This window comes from Ochotona princeps, chromosome 9, assembly GCF_030435755.1.
Source record: "Ochotona princeps isolate mOchPri1 chromosome 9, mOchPri1.hap1, whole genome shotgun sequence".
NCBI classification, from domain to species: Eukaryota; Metazoa; Chordata; class Mammalia; order Lagomorpha; family Ochotonidae; genus Ochotona; species Ochotona princeps.
This window is the reverse complement of record NC_080840.1, coordinates 77861907-77876773: the sequence shown is the minus strand read 5'-3', so window position 1 is coordinate 77876773 and position 14867 is coordinate 77861907. Positions and strand designations below refer to the sequence as shown.

The following is a 14867-nucleotide window of genomic DNA, read 5'->3' as shown; positions in this document are numbered from 1 at the left end:
TTGTGCGTCCAGGAACACTGGACAATGCTCCAGCCTTATGGCAAGGGCTTCTTTAAACAGTGGAATCTGCCCCCCCCCCAAAAAAAAATCCAAAAATGAGGGGGAAAAGAAGACATTACACACTCAGATCAGTGTTCTATTGACAGCCTACAAACTGAAAGAGGAAAGCATAAGAAAGCCTGACCTGAATTGGAAAAGCCCATCATGTTAGACGACACAGAAGTGGCACTTATTGGGGTTACAGATGCATTGCATGGAGGGGCGAGGTTGCCAGCATCATGCTGAGGACCCACAGTTTCTGTGGCTTCTTTGGCTGCATCTGGGTCGAGGGTACACAGCCTTGGGATTTCTGGGTGGCTTGAGAGTGTCGGGTCTCCCAGGTGGCTTATGGGGCTTCAATGATGGCTGTGCATTCCTGGAAGTTGCTGACTGGAAGCTCAGAGCATGCCCTGTGTTTTCTTCCAGCCCTGTTTTGGTGACAAGAGCAGCAACCTAGAGGCCTACGTGAAGTGGTTCAACAGACTCTGCTACCTGGTAGCCACTGAGATCTGCATGGTGAGTGGGAAGTCAGGGTGACCACAGCCTGCCCTGGCCAAGGGCTGCCTGGGTCTGGCAGGAGGGCACTAGAAGGCTAGGAGGGCAGCTTGAGCCTCATGCTTCAAGCCCAGGTAGCAGCCCAGTGCTCTTCCAGGAGCTTGGTGGGGCCACAGAGGCTGTGAAGGACAACTGCTCCCAGTCCCCAATTTTCCACCTGTCTCTGTCCTGGGCTGCCTGACCCACAGCTGAGTGGTGTATGTGCCCATTCCAGACATAGAAAAGAAACAGGCCAGCCTTGGGGAATGGGGACAAGGTGCCTGGCAGTTCAGGCCTGTGGCTCTCTGGGAAAGCAGGAAGACAGAGATGGGAGTTCATGTGCACATCACTGAGTCTTCACCCAGCCCCACAGTGCCCAGCCTTTGCTCTTCCTCCCTGGACCCTGCCTCTTACATAGGTCTGTATCAGGGAATGTACTCTTGCCACGTATATCCCGACCCCAGCACTGACAGAACTGGAACAGGTTTTACTGCAACTCTGTGCCCATGAGGGCAAACAGGAACACACAGGGTTGAGCTGTGGGACAGGCTGTTGTGAACACCCACATTGTGAGGCCCAGGACAGCTGACCTCTGGCCACCATTGCCAGCACGGGCTGTCCCTCAGAAAGGACCCAGTGTCTTCCTGCCCAGAGGTGGTTGGTGGCATCTCTGCAGGACTGCAGCGTGCTGCCGTGGCAGAAGACCTGCTATACGCCCGGCAGGCAAGCAACGCCCATCTGTGCAAAGTCAGCATCACCCATGCCAGTCCTCTCACCCACACACTTGTGTAGCCTGGCAACCTTGATAGGGCTTTACCTGTGTGAGGACTGGACTAGCACAACAGTACAGGAAAGGGCAAAATAGGGTTCTAAACTATTGAGAACCCCACAGGCTGCCATTTAACAATCACGCAGTCGCTCGGTGAAAGGGATAGGATCCACCGAGGAGACAGGGGCTTGTGATGGGAGGAGGGCAGTGCCATCAAGCCACTCCCCCTGTATGCTGCCTGTGCCACAAAGTGCCCTGGGACCCTGACTTCTCAGCTGTGAAATGGACATGGAAGAGGTGTGGGAGGGCCCATGGGAACAGGTCTTCACTGAGTCTCTGGTGCCCTTGTCCCCAGCCAGCCAAGAAGAAGCAGAGAGCTCAAGTGATTGAGTTCTTCATCGACGTGGCCCGCGAGTGCTTTAACATTGGCAACTTCAACTCCCTGATGGCCATCATTTGTGAGTAACCCAGCCCACCAGCAGGGTGCAAGTGGTGGGTAAGCATGTGCTGGGTGTCACAGGCCCAAGGTAGCCAGCAGTCCTATGTCTCTGTTCTGGAGGCCTTGGGGAGGGGATCTAATGTTTTTGAAAATTAAAAAAAAAAAAAAAGATTTATTTATTTGAAAGGCAAAGTTACAGAAAAAGACAAGATCTCCCATTTGCTAGTTTACTCACACAGTGTCCAGGGCTGAGCCAGGCCAAAGCCAGGAGCCAGGAGCTTCTTCCAAGTTTCACCTAGCCCTTGGGACAGAGAGCCAAGAGCTAAAATTGTCTTCTGCTGTTTTCGCATGCACATTAGCAGGGAGCTGGGTGGGAAGTGGAGCAACTAGGACTAGAATCAGTGCCCACATGGGATGCCAATGTTGCAGAAGAGGGCCCAGAGCAAATGCTAGCCAGAATGGTGAGGAAGAGGTGCGCCAGGCCCAACTGCACACCGTGTGCTGCTGCACTCACACACCCACTGCCTGCCAGCTGGGGTGCACAGCACTCTGCCTGTGGGGTGAGCCCTCCCCAGCCTGGCCTCCCTCTTCCAGCTGGCATGAACATGAGCCCTGTCTCCAGGCTGAAGAAGACCTGGGCCAAGGTGAAGACGGCCAAGTTTTTCATCCTGGAGGTAAACAAAGACTGTTGGGCTGCCAGGGATGGCTAGATAAGCCCTGGACAAGCACTCAGCACCTCCCTTCTTTTCCAGCACCAGATGGATCCCACAGGGAACTTCTGCAACTACAGGACAGCCCTGCGTGGAGCAGCCCACCGCTCACTCACTGCCCACAGCAGCCGGGAGAAGGTAGTTGAGGAGTTACTCCTCCACCCACCCTGGCTGCTCCCTGTTGCAGTCCAACCATACCGTCCGCAGCAGCTGCCATGTCCATCCGTGGTGCTCTCGGGGTACATTCCCAGCTGACAGGAGTCGCTGCCTTGGGGGCATCCGGCAGGGCAGTGGGTGGAGGTTAGTGCTGAGGGACCTGCATCAGGAGATTCCTCCAGCTTGGACAAACCAGGTGCTTTGTCATCCTGCTGCATCTGGGTGGTCCCTAGCTCAGTGACCTGGGCCCAGGCTCTGCCGCTCTTCGTGTGTCCTGCCCAGATGAGCCAACCACTTGTCACCTGGGATGAAGCTGACACCAGCATTCCCTAATTCAAAACCACAAGGACCCACTGCTCAGTCCCCAAGGCCGATAGGCTGCAGCTTGATGTGGCTGGACTGGCAGCAAGCGCCCCAGCTCCAGAGGCCAGGGGTAGAATAGGTGTGGCTTTTCCCTGTGCCTTACACTGCAGAATTGTGTGCCTCTCAGTTCCGGAGCTAGTAAGCCAAGGTCAAGGTGGCAACAGGGCCCAAACTTTTCTCTCTTCTTTTTTTTTTTTTAAGATGAATTATTTGAAAGAGCTAGAGAGAGAGAGAGAGAGAGAGCTTGCATCTGCTGTGCCACTCCCCAGGTGGCAGAATCAGCTAGTACTGGACCAAGCTAGAGCCAGAAGCCAGGAGCTTCTTCTGGATCTCCCATGTAGGTAGAGAGACTTGGGTGATCCTCCACTGATTTCCTGGCAGCATTAGTAGAGAGCTGGATTGGAAGTGGAGCAGCCGGGACTCGAACCAGTGACCAAATGGGATGCCCGTGTCACCCAGCTCCAAACTTCACTTTTCACAAGAGCACCAGGGACTAGGCTAGGGCCTGCCCTCATCTCCCACCAGCAGAGACCACCCCTCCAACGAGGGCCCCAGACACAGGCAGCAAGATGGGACTTGAATGTGTCCCCAGGAGGGACACAATTCAGCCATCTCAGCCAGGTGGCTACGCTGGGCTCTCCACGGGTGGCCTGAGGTGCCAATAACAGTGTTTCCTTCCCTACGGTGGCAGTGGGCACCAAGCAGGGAGGCAGCAGTGTGCAGTCCATAGCGTTAACAGTGACCCACTCACTTCTTTAGGCTGGGAGCACAGGCCTTTCCAACAGAGAGGGAGTTGGGGTGCCCTGCACTGGGTCTCACCACAAGTGCATCAAAGCCACATCTGACACTCATGAAAGACACAGGATGACAAGTTACTGATTAACAAAAGACAAAAACAAGGCCACAAAATGAGCAGACGGTGACACCTGTTCCAGGTGCATTTATGTATGCTTAGCACAAACAGCTTCTCTCGTGCACAGGGGCCAGAGGCTTGGGGTGTAGGCCTCCACCTGCCCCCCAAGGCCATCCAGCTGTGTGACTCCCACCCAGCCCCTGTCCAGCAGTAGCGCAAAGAGCATAGGCCCTTTCAAGGGTATGGGAGGAATGGCAGTTTGCCTGTACCTCTTTTCTCATATCACCCCCACCCATGGTGCACCCTAATTAGGCTTCTGACTCATGGGGCTGTCTGAGCAATTTCCTCTGCCCTCAGCACCCCAAAACTGGCATCCCAGGCCCCACTCAGCCCCTCAAGCCGGCCTTGCAGGTCCTAGAGCTGATCTGGCCTCCCTTGCAGATCGTCATCCCTTTCTTCAGCCTTCTCATCAAGGACATCTACTTCTTGAACGAGGGCTGTGCCAACCGCCTACCCAATGGACACGTCAACTTCGAGGTAGGGAATGGGGGCTCCTGGCAGGGCCCCTGCATGTTTGGACTCTTGGGGAACACCGAGGCAGGGTGTAGCGATCACAGCCAACATCAGGTCACCAATGGAGAGACAGAGGTTCATACGCTGTCGTATCCACTGCATGCTGAGCCTAAGGAGTTGAAGGTGGTTGAGAAAGAGCCCCGAAGATCCCCAGTGATAACTGACAAGGTGTTCTGATGGGAGGAGAGATCCCGAGGGAGGGCCCTGAGTGGCAGAGCCTGTGATGGGTGGAAGTAAAGAAAGTTTTCCAGCAGAGCCTGTGATGGGTGGAAGTACAGAAAGCGTTCTGCTGTCCCCATGGACACTCAGTGCATCAGCACAAGTGCCTCCTTATCCAGTGGGCCCCCCTTGACTTCCCAGAAGGCAGGAGCCACCTGTCAGGGACTGTGTCTCTGGGCTCCTTAAAAGCAAGGCCAGCTGATCACTCTGTGCCCACCCCTACCCAGCACACATTTCAGAGTGACCACTGACAGCAGTCCTAGTGGCAGCAGGTGGTCACTAGGGCAAACAGAATCATACCGTTCAGCAAAGAAGAGTGGGCTCTCTCCCAGGGCACAGCCCACCAGACCCACCCAGCACTGACTTCAGGAAGGACACAACAAGGCTTGAGGTCCCACCTGCCTCCGTCTGACTGGGCTCTGAGACTCAGCCTCTCCCGCTGTAAAGTGGCATTTCCATTTCAGCCACGAGCAGTGAACAACATGGCCCGCCCCAGTCTGTGAGAGCAGTCCCTCCCAGCTGGGCTCACACACATCTGGGCTCTGTGGTCTGGAGTCAGCAAACTCCTCTGCAGGCCCAACTGACCCCTCAGTGTCAACGGAACCTATGGGATGCGGATTGCTACACAGCTGGTGGCCTACCCTGACTGGAGGCCACTGGGGGGAGACCGTTCCTTGCCCTTCAGGAATGCACACTCCTAACTGAAGCCTCAGATGGTCCAGGTTTAGGGAGCAGGCGGGGGAGGGGAGGGGCTGGCCACCAGGAATGATGCATGCTCTGCACTGAGGCCTGATTTTGTGCTTTGTAAAATTCTCAGAAGTTATTAAACTCTTTACAAAGCAGTCCAAGTACAGCCTGCCCTCGCTGTCCTTGTGTCAGCCAACCAGCCAACTCTGCCAACTACAGACAGAAAACATTCGAAAATGCTGTCTAGTCACTGCTCCCCGACCCGACACTGCAGTGTAGGAGCTGTTCCTATAGTGTTGACATTGTACCGAGCTTGCTAAGTCATCCAGAGGGGACTCAGCTTGCACAGGGGATGTAGGCTGGAGGGAGCCTGTGCCAACATGAGGCCACTCCATATAAGGGCTGGCACATGCAGCCATTTTGGTACACCCATCATTTATAGGTGCTGAGGAACAATTATATAGAAACTTTCCTGAACCTCTCAACATATTTATGTAACTGAAGGTGCAGTATCTTACAAGCCAGCAAGCATGCTACCTTGACACAGGAGGACCAATCACAAAAATAACACCGATGGGAACCCTTGCTGGACACAGTGGAAGGCTGAGGGCCCATGCATCCCCTGCAGGCCAGGGAGCTGGGGGCTTTGGGTTGTGGGCCATGGGTTCCTCTGAGGCAATTGAGATGTGGGCACATGGGCCTGGCTAAACACAGAGAACTCCTGCTAGGGAGGTCAGCTGTCCATCACCTGTGTCCCAGCATCTAGCACTGGGGCACCTCCACTTTGTGTTTATGTGACCCTGGCAGAAATTTCTGGAACTGGCCAAGCAGGTTGGAGAGTTCATCACGTGGAAGCAAGTGGAGTGTCCTTTCGAGCAAGACACTAGCATCACCCACTACCTGTACACTGCCCCCATCTTCAGCGAGGATGGTAAGTTGACCCCGCCAGCTAAGAGTCCCTGGATGACCTCTCGGTCAGCATCCTGGACTCCCTGCTCTGAGCAAGGGATGCACCAGACCACTATTTGCAAGCTACAGGCCATTCTCCCCACTCCACTCCCTGCCCCGGCTGGTTGACTGCCACCCAAGGAGCACAGGACAGGCCCAAGGACCTGGGGCTTAAAGTACAAGTTCTGTCTTTGGACACGGTGTGGACACTGTGGGTCATTGTCAGGCTGAGCCTCCCATCTGCCTGACTCCATTTTCCCCATCAGTGCAGCTGAGGTGAGGCAAATGGGTATGCATGGCCAGTGCCAGCCTATCAGGGAGGGGTGCACACATGTGTAAGTGGGTATATCACATGAGAGGGCCAGAAGTGACCTCGGCAACAGGACATGGTCACCAAGTCTGCATCCTCCTGTGACAAACCTATGGGATCATGTATCAGTGACACACACTTGCTTGTACAGGTCCCAAGTAGACAGACCCGCTCCTTAGAGAGCAGTTGCAGGAGAAGCCAGGAGTGACAGTTGTGTGTGTAGCTCTCCGCTGGAGGGCAGTGTGGCCCGACCACCTCACTGCAGGTGGGATGCCCACACCCACGCTTGGGGACTGTGTCCACCAAAGTAGTATGACGAATAATCAGATGGCAAATTTTCAAATGAGTTTTCTTTCGAATAATTTCAACTTTGCCATTTTCCCTTTACATCTTCGAATGGGACCTTTTGGGGAAGGGGTTTCATCCGTATCTGTGTTTCCTTCTTCACCCTCAAAGCTCAGCAGCTAGGAGAGGCAGCCTGGGCTGCTCCCACCCCAGGGGCCATGCTGCCACAGACAGCCCCTGCTAAGTGGAATCATGGAAACTACTGCCCAGGGCCCTGGAGAGAATGAGAGGAGTGGCCTGCAGGCACTCAGAACTGTGCTCAATCAACACTAGCTATGGGAGCAGGTGTCTTGCCCACACAGCCCCCTGTCAATGCCCGGGGCCTATGCTGGTGCTGAGACCTGGGTCAGCCGTGTCCTCTCCCACACTTGTACACAGATTTAGGGCCTTTTCCTTCTTAACCAAGCACATAGCACACACTGGGTTTGGAACTTGAGCAGGAAAACACAACAAAACCATCTTGTCAATTTCACGGAAAGAAGATCTGTTCTTACCACAGAGCTTTGCAACTTCAGCACAGGAATTTTTTTTTTCTTTGCTTATGAAGTCAAGGACGTTCACCTTTCCAATTCGAGAAAACAAAACCCATGGCGGCTTCTCCTACGTGTGCCTGAATTGCCACATCACTGCTCATGTATTTGGAGGCTGTCGTTACGTAAAAACAAGGCTACTTGAATGCAATCACAGGGAGTCGATCTCATTACAGAGCTGGCTCCTGAAGGACCGCCAGGCAGGTGGGACTTAGGGGTCAGGAAGCCCGCTCCTGGGGGACCTAGCAGGCAGGTGAGACTAGGGGCAGGGAGTCCGCTGGGGTGAACTTCATTGCACCACTCTCATGCCTACCACAGCTCTCCATTGTTCATTCCTGGAGTTTTCCCCATATGATATTTTTGTGGCTCAATTGATTTACTGTGGATGGGCAAGGCATGGGTGTGACTGCTGTTACAGATTGCCAAAACCTTGGTGCGTAACAGCAACACAACGTGTTCTTGTACAGTTCTGGAGGTGAGATGTCCAAAACTAGTCTCCCTGAGTTGAAATAATAAGATTTTCCAAAAAAAAAAAAAAAAAAAAATTAGTCCTAATACATTAGCAAGCAGAAGTCTGCAGCATATGAAAATAATTGTACATCTGGGCTGTAAAACTGTTTAATATCTGAAAACCAATGCTATCCACTGTTTTAAACACCCCAAGGAGAAAGCTCACATGATTACATTAATCAATGCAGAAAATGGGGCACATTTACTCACCCATTTATGATAAAAGTAAGCAACCTCCTAGGAAGTAATAACAGAGAGGGGTGTCTCTGCTTGGCCAAGTGCATCTGTAAGAAAACCCCCCACTAGCATCGTATGTGATGGTGAAAGCCCAGATGCTTTCCTGCCACGGCTGGCAGCTCTCCCCCACTCACAGCATGGTGGGGGGGAGGTCTGGCAGTGCAGGGCGAGAGCACACAACTCACCAGTTCAAGTCCTGGCTGCTCCATTTCTGATCTAGCTCCCTGCCAATGTGTCCAGATGGCTCAGGTGCTGAAGTCCCTGCACCCACACGGGACATGTGGAAGAAGCTCCTGATGCTGCTTCGGATGCCCCATCTCCTATCAGAGTGCCTGGCTATGAGTCCTGGCTCCACTTCCAACTTCCTGCTGATGCATGGGAGGTAGCAAGTGACAACTCAAGTACTTGGGTCCTGCCACCATGTGGGAGACCCAAATGGAGTCCCGGGGTCCCGAGTTCAATGTCTCACATTTCTAGCTATTGGATGTTTGGGGAGTGGGCCAATAGAGGATCGGTCTGTGTGTCTGCATATGTGTGTGTGTGTGTGTGTGTGTATACCTCTGTCTTCTCTATCTTTGCCTTTCTTCATTTTTTACAACGTGCTTATTTGTGTTTATTTGAAAAAGAGTTATGGGGGGAAGGGGCAAAAGAGAGACAGACGGACACTGAGCTCTTCCATCTACTGGTTCACTCCCCAAATGGCCACAAAGGCCAGCGTTGGTTAGGCCAAAGTCAGGTGCCTGAAACTTCGTCCAGGACTCTTTACATGGATTTGAGGGGGACAAATACTTGAGCCATCTTCTACCACTTTTTCCAGGCCATTATAGGGATCTTGATCCTCTCTAAAGCAGTGGACATCCAAGCACAAGCCCATATTATGACATGCTCTTGGCGTTGCAGGTGTCAGCTTTACCTGATATGCTACAGTGATGGCCACTCTGCCTTTCAAAGACATAAAAATAAAAACTTTTGAAAAAGTGTATTGGGGATTGGTGTATAGATTCAATGCAAGTATTACATCATTTTGGTTTTGAGTGATTTATTTATTTGAAAGGCAGAATTACACACAGAGAGATCTTCCCTTTACTAGTTCATTTTCCAAATAGCCACAATGGCAAGACCTGCTCCAAGCTGAAACCAGGAGCCAGGAACTCCATCCAGGTCTCCCATTTGGGTGGCAGGGCCCCAAGTGTCTGGGCTATCTTACACAACTTTCCCAGGGGTATTAGCAGCAAGCTGGATTGAAAGTAGAGCAACTAGGACTCAAATTGGTCCTCCAGTGTAGAATGCCTGCATCATACATAGGTTGTGGCTTAATTTGCAGCATTGCCATGGCAGCCCCAAACAATATCATTTTATACAAAGAAATGGGCATCTATGAATTTTGCTCTCTGCTCTCTGAACCCAATTCCCCATCAAGGGACAATTACATATAACCTTCTTTTTTTAAGATTTATTTTATTTTTATCGCAAAGTCAGATATACAGAGAAGAGGAAAGACAGAGAGGAAGATCTTCCGTTCGATGATTCACTCCACGAGTGAGCGCAACGGCCATTGCTATGCCGATCTGAAGCCAGGATCCAGGAACTTCTTCCAGGTCTCCCACACAGGTGCAGGGTCCCAAGGCCTTGGGCCATCCTCTACTGCTTTCCCAGGCCACAAGCAGGGAGCTGGATGGGAAGTGGAGCTGCCGGGATTAGAACCGGCTCCCATAAGGGATCCCGGTGCGTTCAAGGCAAGGACTTTAGCCGCTAGGCCACTGCGCCGGGCCCTATATAACCTTCTTGAGATGCTGTCATACAGAAATGAAGAAGGAATTTGAGGGTTAAGAAGACTTTGTGGGAGGAATGTGGCTGTGGGTATCAAAGGCTTTAGCAGAAGCCTGTGGTGATGGAAATCTTGCCTGTGTTTGTGCTGATGCCCAGGCCATGGCCTATCCCATACTATACTGTACTACATTTTTGCAAGTGGTCAGCATTCACAGAAGCTATGTAAGAATGTCCACAGAACCTCTGTGTTAGCTCTTACAATTGCATGTGGATCTCCAATTCTCTCCCAATAAGAACTTTAAAAACACAAGCAGGTCAGGCACTGGATGTAGAGTCCGTTATCCTTGTCAACTGCGATTGCGTAATTTCACTGTGTTCTGTCCAGGTCTTTATTTGGCTTCTTATGAAAGCGAGAGCCCAGAGAACCAAACAGAAAAAGACAGATGGAAATCCTTAAGGTGAGTCTGCTGTCAAGACTGGTGACAGGATTGGAGGATGGGGAGAGGGTGAAGGACCAGGATAAAGATATTCAGTATATCAGCTTTCCCAGAATCCAGCCAGCCCCTGGGGAGGAGCGAAGATCAGGCCAAGGACACAGTGCTGGAGGGAGGAGCAGAACTTCAGGGTGGGAGTGGGAGAAGAGGCTGGGCCCATGAACCTCTCCCTCCAAATCCACCCGTGGCTGGTGGCCACCTCCAGGGGCACTCAGCATCTGCTGACAAAGGCCAACACGGGTCGGAAATGACTCCCAACAAGGATGGGGAGGCCCCTCGTCACTGTGGGATGGGAGTCTAACTGCAGGGCTGGCTCTCCTGTTGAAATCTGCAGATCTTCTATTTTGGGGAAGACATGAGTGGTGCTGAGCTGAAGGAGGAGGAAGATGCGGAACCAACAGAGGCCCATGGGCACCCCACCCCGGGGTAGCCCCTCCTTATTTTGCAAGCTAAGACCCAGGAGCCACACTGCACCAGAGAGTGTTTGTCAGACCTCCTTGGTCCCAGAAGACACATGCAGGCAGCTGTACTCTGGGACCTGCCTATCCTGGGCAGGGGAGACTGCAGTGTCAGCAAATGACATGTGCCTTGGAGGCAGACACCACAACCTGTCACTAGGTGACCCCGGAAACCTCAGCCACACAGTGGGCGCCATGGTGGGACACGCAGTGTGCTAGCTCAGAGTCTGCTGATGAGCTCCACCCCACACTTGCTGGTGAGCCCGTTCCCACAGCCAGTGGCCCTCCCTTTCCTGGACCATGCTGATGACAGGCAATGGTGACAGCAGAGACGCATCAGCGCCACCACTGGGAATCAGAGAGTCCACAGTGTATGAATCACCACTGACCAACTCCACCCAATGCTTCCCAGTGGCTCATTCCCATGGCCCGTGGCCCTCCTTTTCCTGGACTATGCTGATGACAGGCAATGGTGACAGCAGGGTCTCCATCAGTGCCACCACTAGGGGTCACAGAGTCCACAGTGCGTGCATCACCACCCTGCCACCCAGCACCTTGTCAGCGTGAGAGTTGGTATAAACACATGTTGCTACATTCTGCACATCTGTGTCCATCCTGGGTCTGTCTCAGCCCTGACTGGCAGAAGGACTTCCTGACTCTACAGGTCCAGGAGGGGCCTTGGTGGTTGTGTGCCATCTGTACAGCCCTCATGATACCCACAGGGCTGAAGCCTAACTACTAAGTAACCTTAGCTGAATGGGTGCCCCTTATGCAGTGAGGAGCGATGAAACCGAGAAGGTACCAGGATTCCTTGTGCAGTCTTCTCAGGACCCCTACCCATGTGTACGGGCAACCTCTCACACCACGGGCTGTGGAGTAGCCAGAATCTCACCCAGCCAGGCAGACAGGGTGTGTGATGTGCGCTGCTCTCCTAATTAGCACCTGCCGCCCGGGCGTGCTGAGGTCACCGACCCACCCTGGATAGCACCTTCAAGGACTGTGTCCTGCTTAGTTCCAGACTTGGCTCTCCTCAGCTGAGATTCCAGGTCTGGGGGGATAGGTGGAGACAGCACACAGAAGCCAGTTCCACTGGGTGCCTCAAGCCACCTTATCCTCCAGGACTTCGGCAGCTAGTAACTTGGCAGAGCTGTGGGGATTCTGTACCTAGCATGCTACCTGTCCCCTTTCCTCTGAGACCCCACGGGGAGACAAACAAGACCTGGGCCAGAACAAGAACCAGGCCCCCAGCAGAGCACAACTCCCATCCCTACTCGAGCTCATTCGGCTTCCACCAGACTTGCTGGGGTTGAGGGGAGGCCTGGGAATCAAACCCTAGAAGCTTTGAAGGTCCAGGAATTGACTACAACATTCCCTCATCCTACCACCACTCAATGCCTTCCTCAGCTGCTGGCATTCCTGGGCCATATTAGAAAAGGCTGCTGGTATTAGTGGGATCTTGCCCTGGCTCCTGGTCACACTGGGCACTGCCCAGCAGGAATGGGGGCAAACAGCACAAAGGACACTAAGCTGAGCACGGTGGTAAGTGCTTGACTAATGCCATGGAACCTGCTAGAGCCCAGGTCTAGCCAGAAGGCTCTCTCTGGCCTCGGCTGCAGGGACACGGCCAAGGGCGTACCAATCCTGGCCCCATCTTCTCACTCCTGAGCAGTTCCATGTAGGAACATGTGCAGAAATCCTGGAACCCTGAGCATGGTGGGGTTAAAGGGGCAACTGGCCAAGGTGCCCTCCACTCGCCTGTGCAGTCCCTTTCCCAGCTCTAAGAGCCTAGAGCCAAGCTGCAGCTTCATCCCTGGCTGTGAAAACATGAGGCTAGGATATCAGAGAAAGCAGTTCTGAGCCCCCCACAATTTAAACTCTGAGGTTAGCTGGGAAAACGGGAAATCCCATTGGTACTAGCAGAGGTGGGGCTGAGACCTCAAGGCTAAGAACACACTGCACCCGCTGCTTCTGTGGCCTGGCACAGGCTGTGCCCACTGCCCAGCACGCTGCTCCCCATCTAGTCCACCCAATCTCCTGGAGGTACATCCTGACAGCAGCCACGCCACTCACGCCAGCCCACCAAGAGCCCTGAGCATCCCAGGACATGGCAGATATCAGGGAAGAATGTGGGGGCAGAGAGACTAGGCTGTCTGGGTCTCCCCACCCTGTCCCGCTGTGGGCTGCAATGAGGCATCTCACAGCAGGCCCTGACATGGACACACAGCTCTGTGTGTGTCCAGGAATGGTCCAAGAGACCCTGGAGCCTGCCCTGACTTCCCACCAGGTGCTTGGCATCAGGCTTCCCTGTGGCCTGGGAAGTGAGCACCCCTTCTCCAGGTACAGCCTCAGAGCCTGCTTATAACCTTCCTCAGTCTTCCCAGGACATAGGCCCTTCCCTGCAGGGGGACCTCCATCCTCCTGGTGTCCTGGTTCCAATCCCCACCATGGTCAGCCAGATGAGGCAACCCCCAGGGCCTCCACAGGGTAGCACCTGTGCCTGTGGCAGGTTTGAGTGGTCCCAGGTGCTACCTTGCACCGCACCCCTGAGGCCCAGCTCAGTGCCAGGTGACTGTCAACATGCAGCTGAGGGCTTGAAGGCATCAGGTACAGGTGCCTGGGTTGCAAGACTCAGGGGCAGCCAGAAGCCCAGTGTGTCCAACTGGCCAGTAATCCGTCCTGGCTTGCCTTCTGTGAGCCTTCAGGGTGGCAGGAGGTGTGGACTTGGTGTTGAGGTTCAGAACGAATTCTCTGCCACCTGGTGGATCCAAGGGTATCCTGAGTGACACCCCACATGTCCCCTTCCCCATAGCAGGTGCTGAATACAGCCACCTGCCACCAACAGCAATAGAGCCCGCAAGGCCAGCCAGGTCCAGCCCTCCACACTGACAGCCTCAGGGTGTCCATAGAGATACCACAGTCCCCTCCCCTAACTACTCAGGGATGGTGGCTAGACACCCAATCGGTCCTTCTTCCTTTAGGTCTCAAGCAGGCATCTATGACCCCACCCCCCACCATGCTGCAGGGCTCCTGGGAGGGTTGCAGGTAAGGCGGTCCACCCACAGCACCCTTTGGTTTCTACCTCCTGACCTCTGGGCACCCCATTGGTGGGAAAGGAGGTGAGGAGCCAGGGAACTGGTTCTTAGTCAAGGGCTCTGCCAGCCTGAGCTCAGTTGGGACCTCAATCTCACCCTGAAACCCAGCCCGGGAGTTTCACATGTCCCACCTCCCGCACTGCCAACAGTGTCACATCTTCCTCCCCTTCACATGGGGCCTTGGGGCTTACCATTGCTCTGCCCTTATGGGTCGCAAGAAACCAAGGAGAACTGCAGCCAGCCCCGACCCTCTGCAGGGCTGCAGCTGTAGTTCCCCGTCTGGAACCAGATCTCTCCTCCAGGTAGCCCTCTCCAGTCTCAGGTCTCAGCGCCCCCTGGCGTGTCAGGGTCACCTTGTTGTGTCACATGTATACTCAGAACAATCACCTGCATACGCTCCTCCATGGGCACCAGGGCAAAGCTGCTCCCTATGCCAGCAGCAGAGAAGAGCAGGCCCCACCCTGCACCGGACATTCACTGCACAGCATCTTTGAGGAAAGCAGCTGTGTCTCGCTCCCCAGCACTCACTTTGGGCCACCAGGGGCCAGACCCAGGAACTGGCATCGAAGGTTCTAGGGCAGTCTCTGTGTTGGTGGGAGTAATGCAGTCAGTTTTAGAAATATCTTTTGGGTATCTTTGCCCAATAGTTTTTCTTTTTAAAGATTTATCTATTTTTCTTGGAAAAGCAGATTTACAGAGAAGGAGAGACAGCAAGAAAGATCTTCCACTTGCTAGTCCACTTCCCAAGTGACCACAACAGCCAGAGCTGAGCTGATCTAAAGCCAGGAGCCAGGAGCTTCTCCTGGGTCTCCCACATGGGTCAAAGGTCCC

General features: G+C 53.7%; 1 protein-coding gene across 1 annotated transcript in view; it reads left to right on the top strand.

Annotated features, from left to right (window-relative positions):
• RASGEF1C (RasGEF domain family member 1C) overlaps positions 1-10912 on the top strand; it is a 70368-nt gene extending 59456 nt beyond the window's left edge. The window contains exons 7-14 of the mRNA XM_058668398.1: positions 466-555; positions 1698-1800; positions 2376-2455; positions 2534-2629; positions 4305-4400; positions 6150-6273; positions 10378-10450; positions 10821-10912. Of these exons, the coding sequence (XP_058524381.1) occupies positions 466-555; positions 1698-1800; positions 2376-2455; positions 2534-2629; positions 4305-4400; positions 6150-6273; positions 10378-10450; positions 10821-10845 (687 nt within the window). The 3' untranslated portion in view covers positions 10846-10912. The remainder of the gene's footprint in view (positions 1-465; positions 556-1697; positions 1801-2375; positions 2456-2533; positions 2630-4304; positions 4401-6149; positions 6274-10377; positions 10451-10820) is intronic.
• The last annotated feature ends 3955 nt before the right edge of the window (positions 10913-14867 follow it).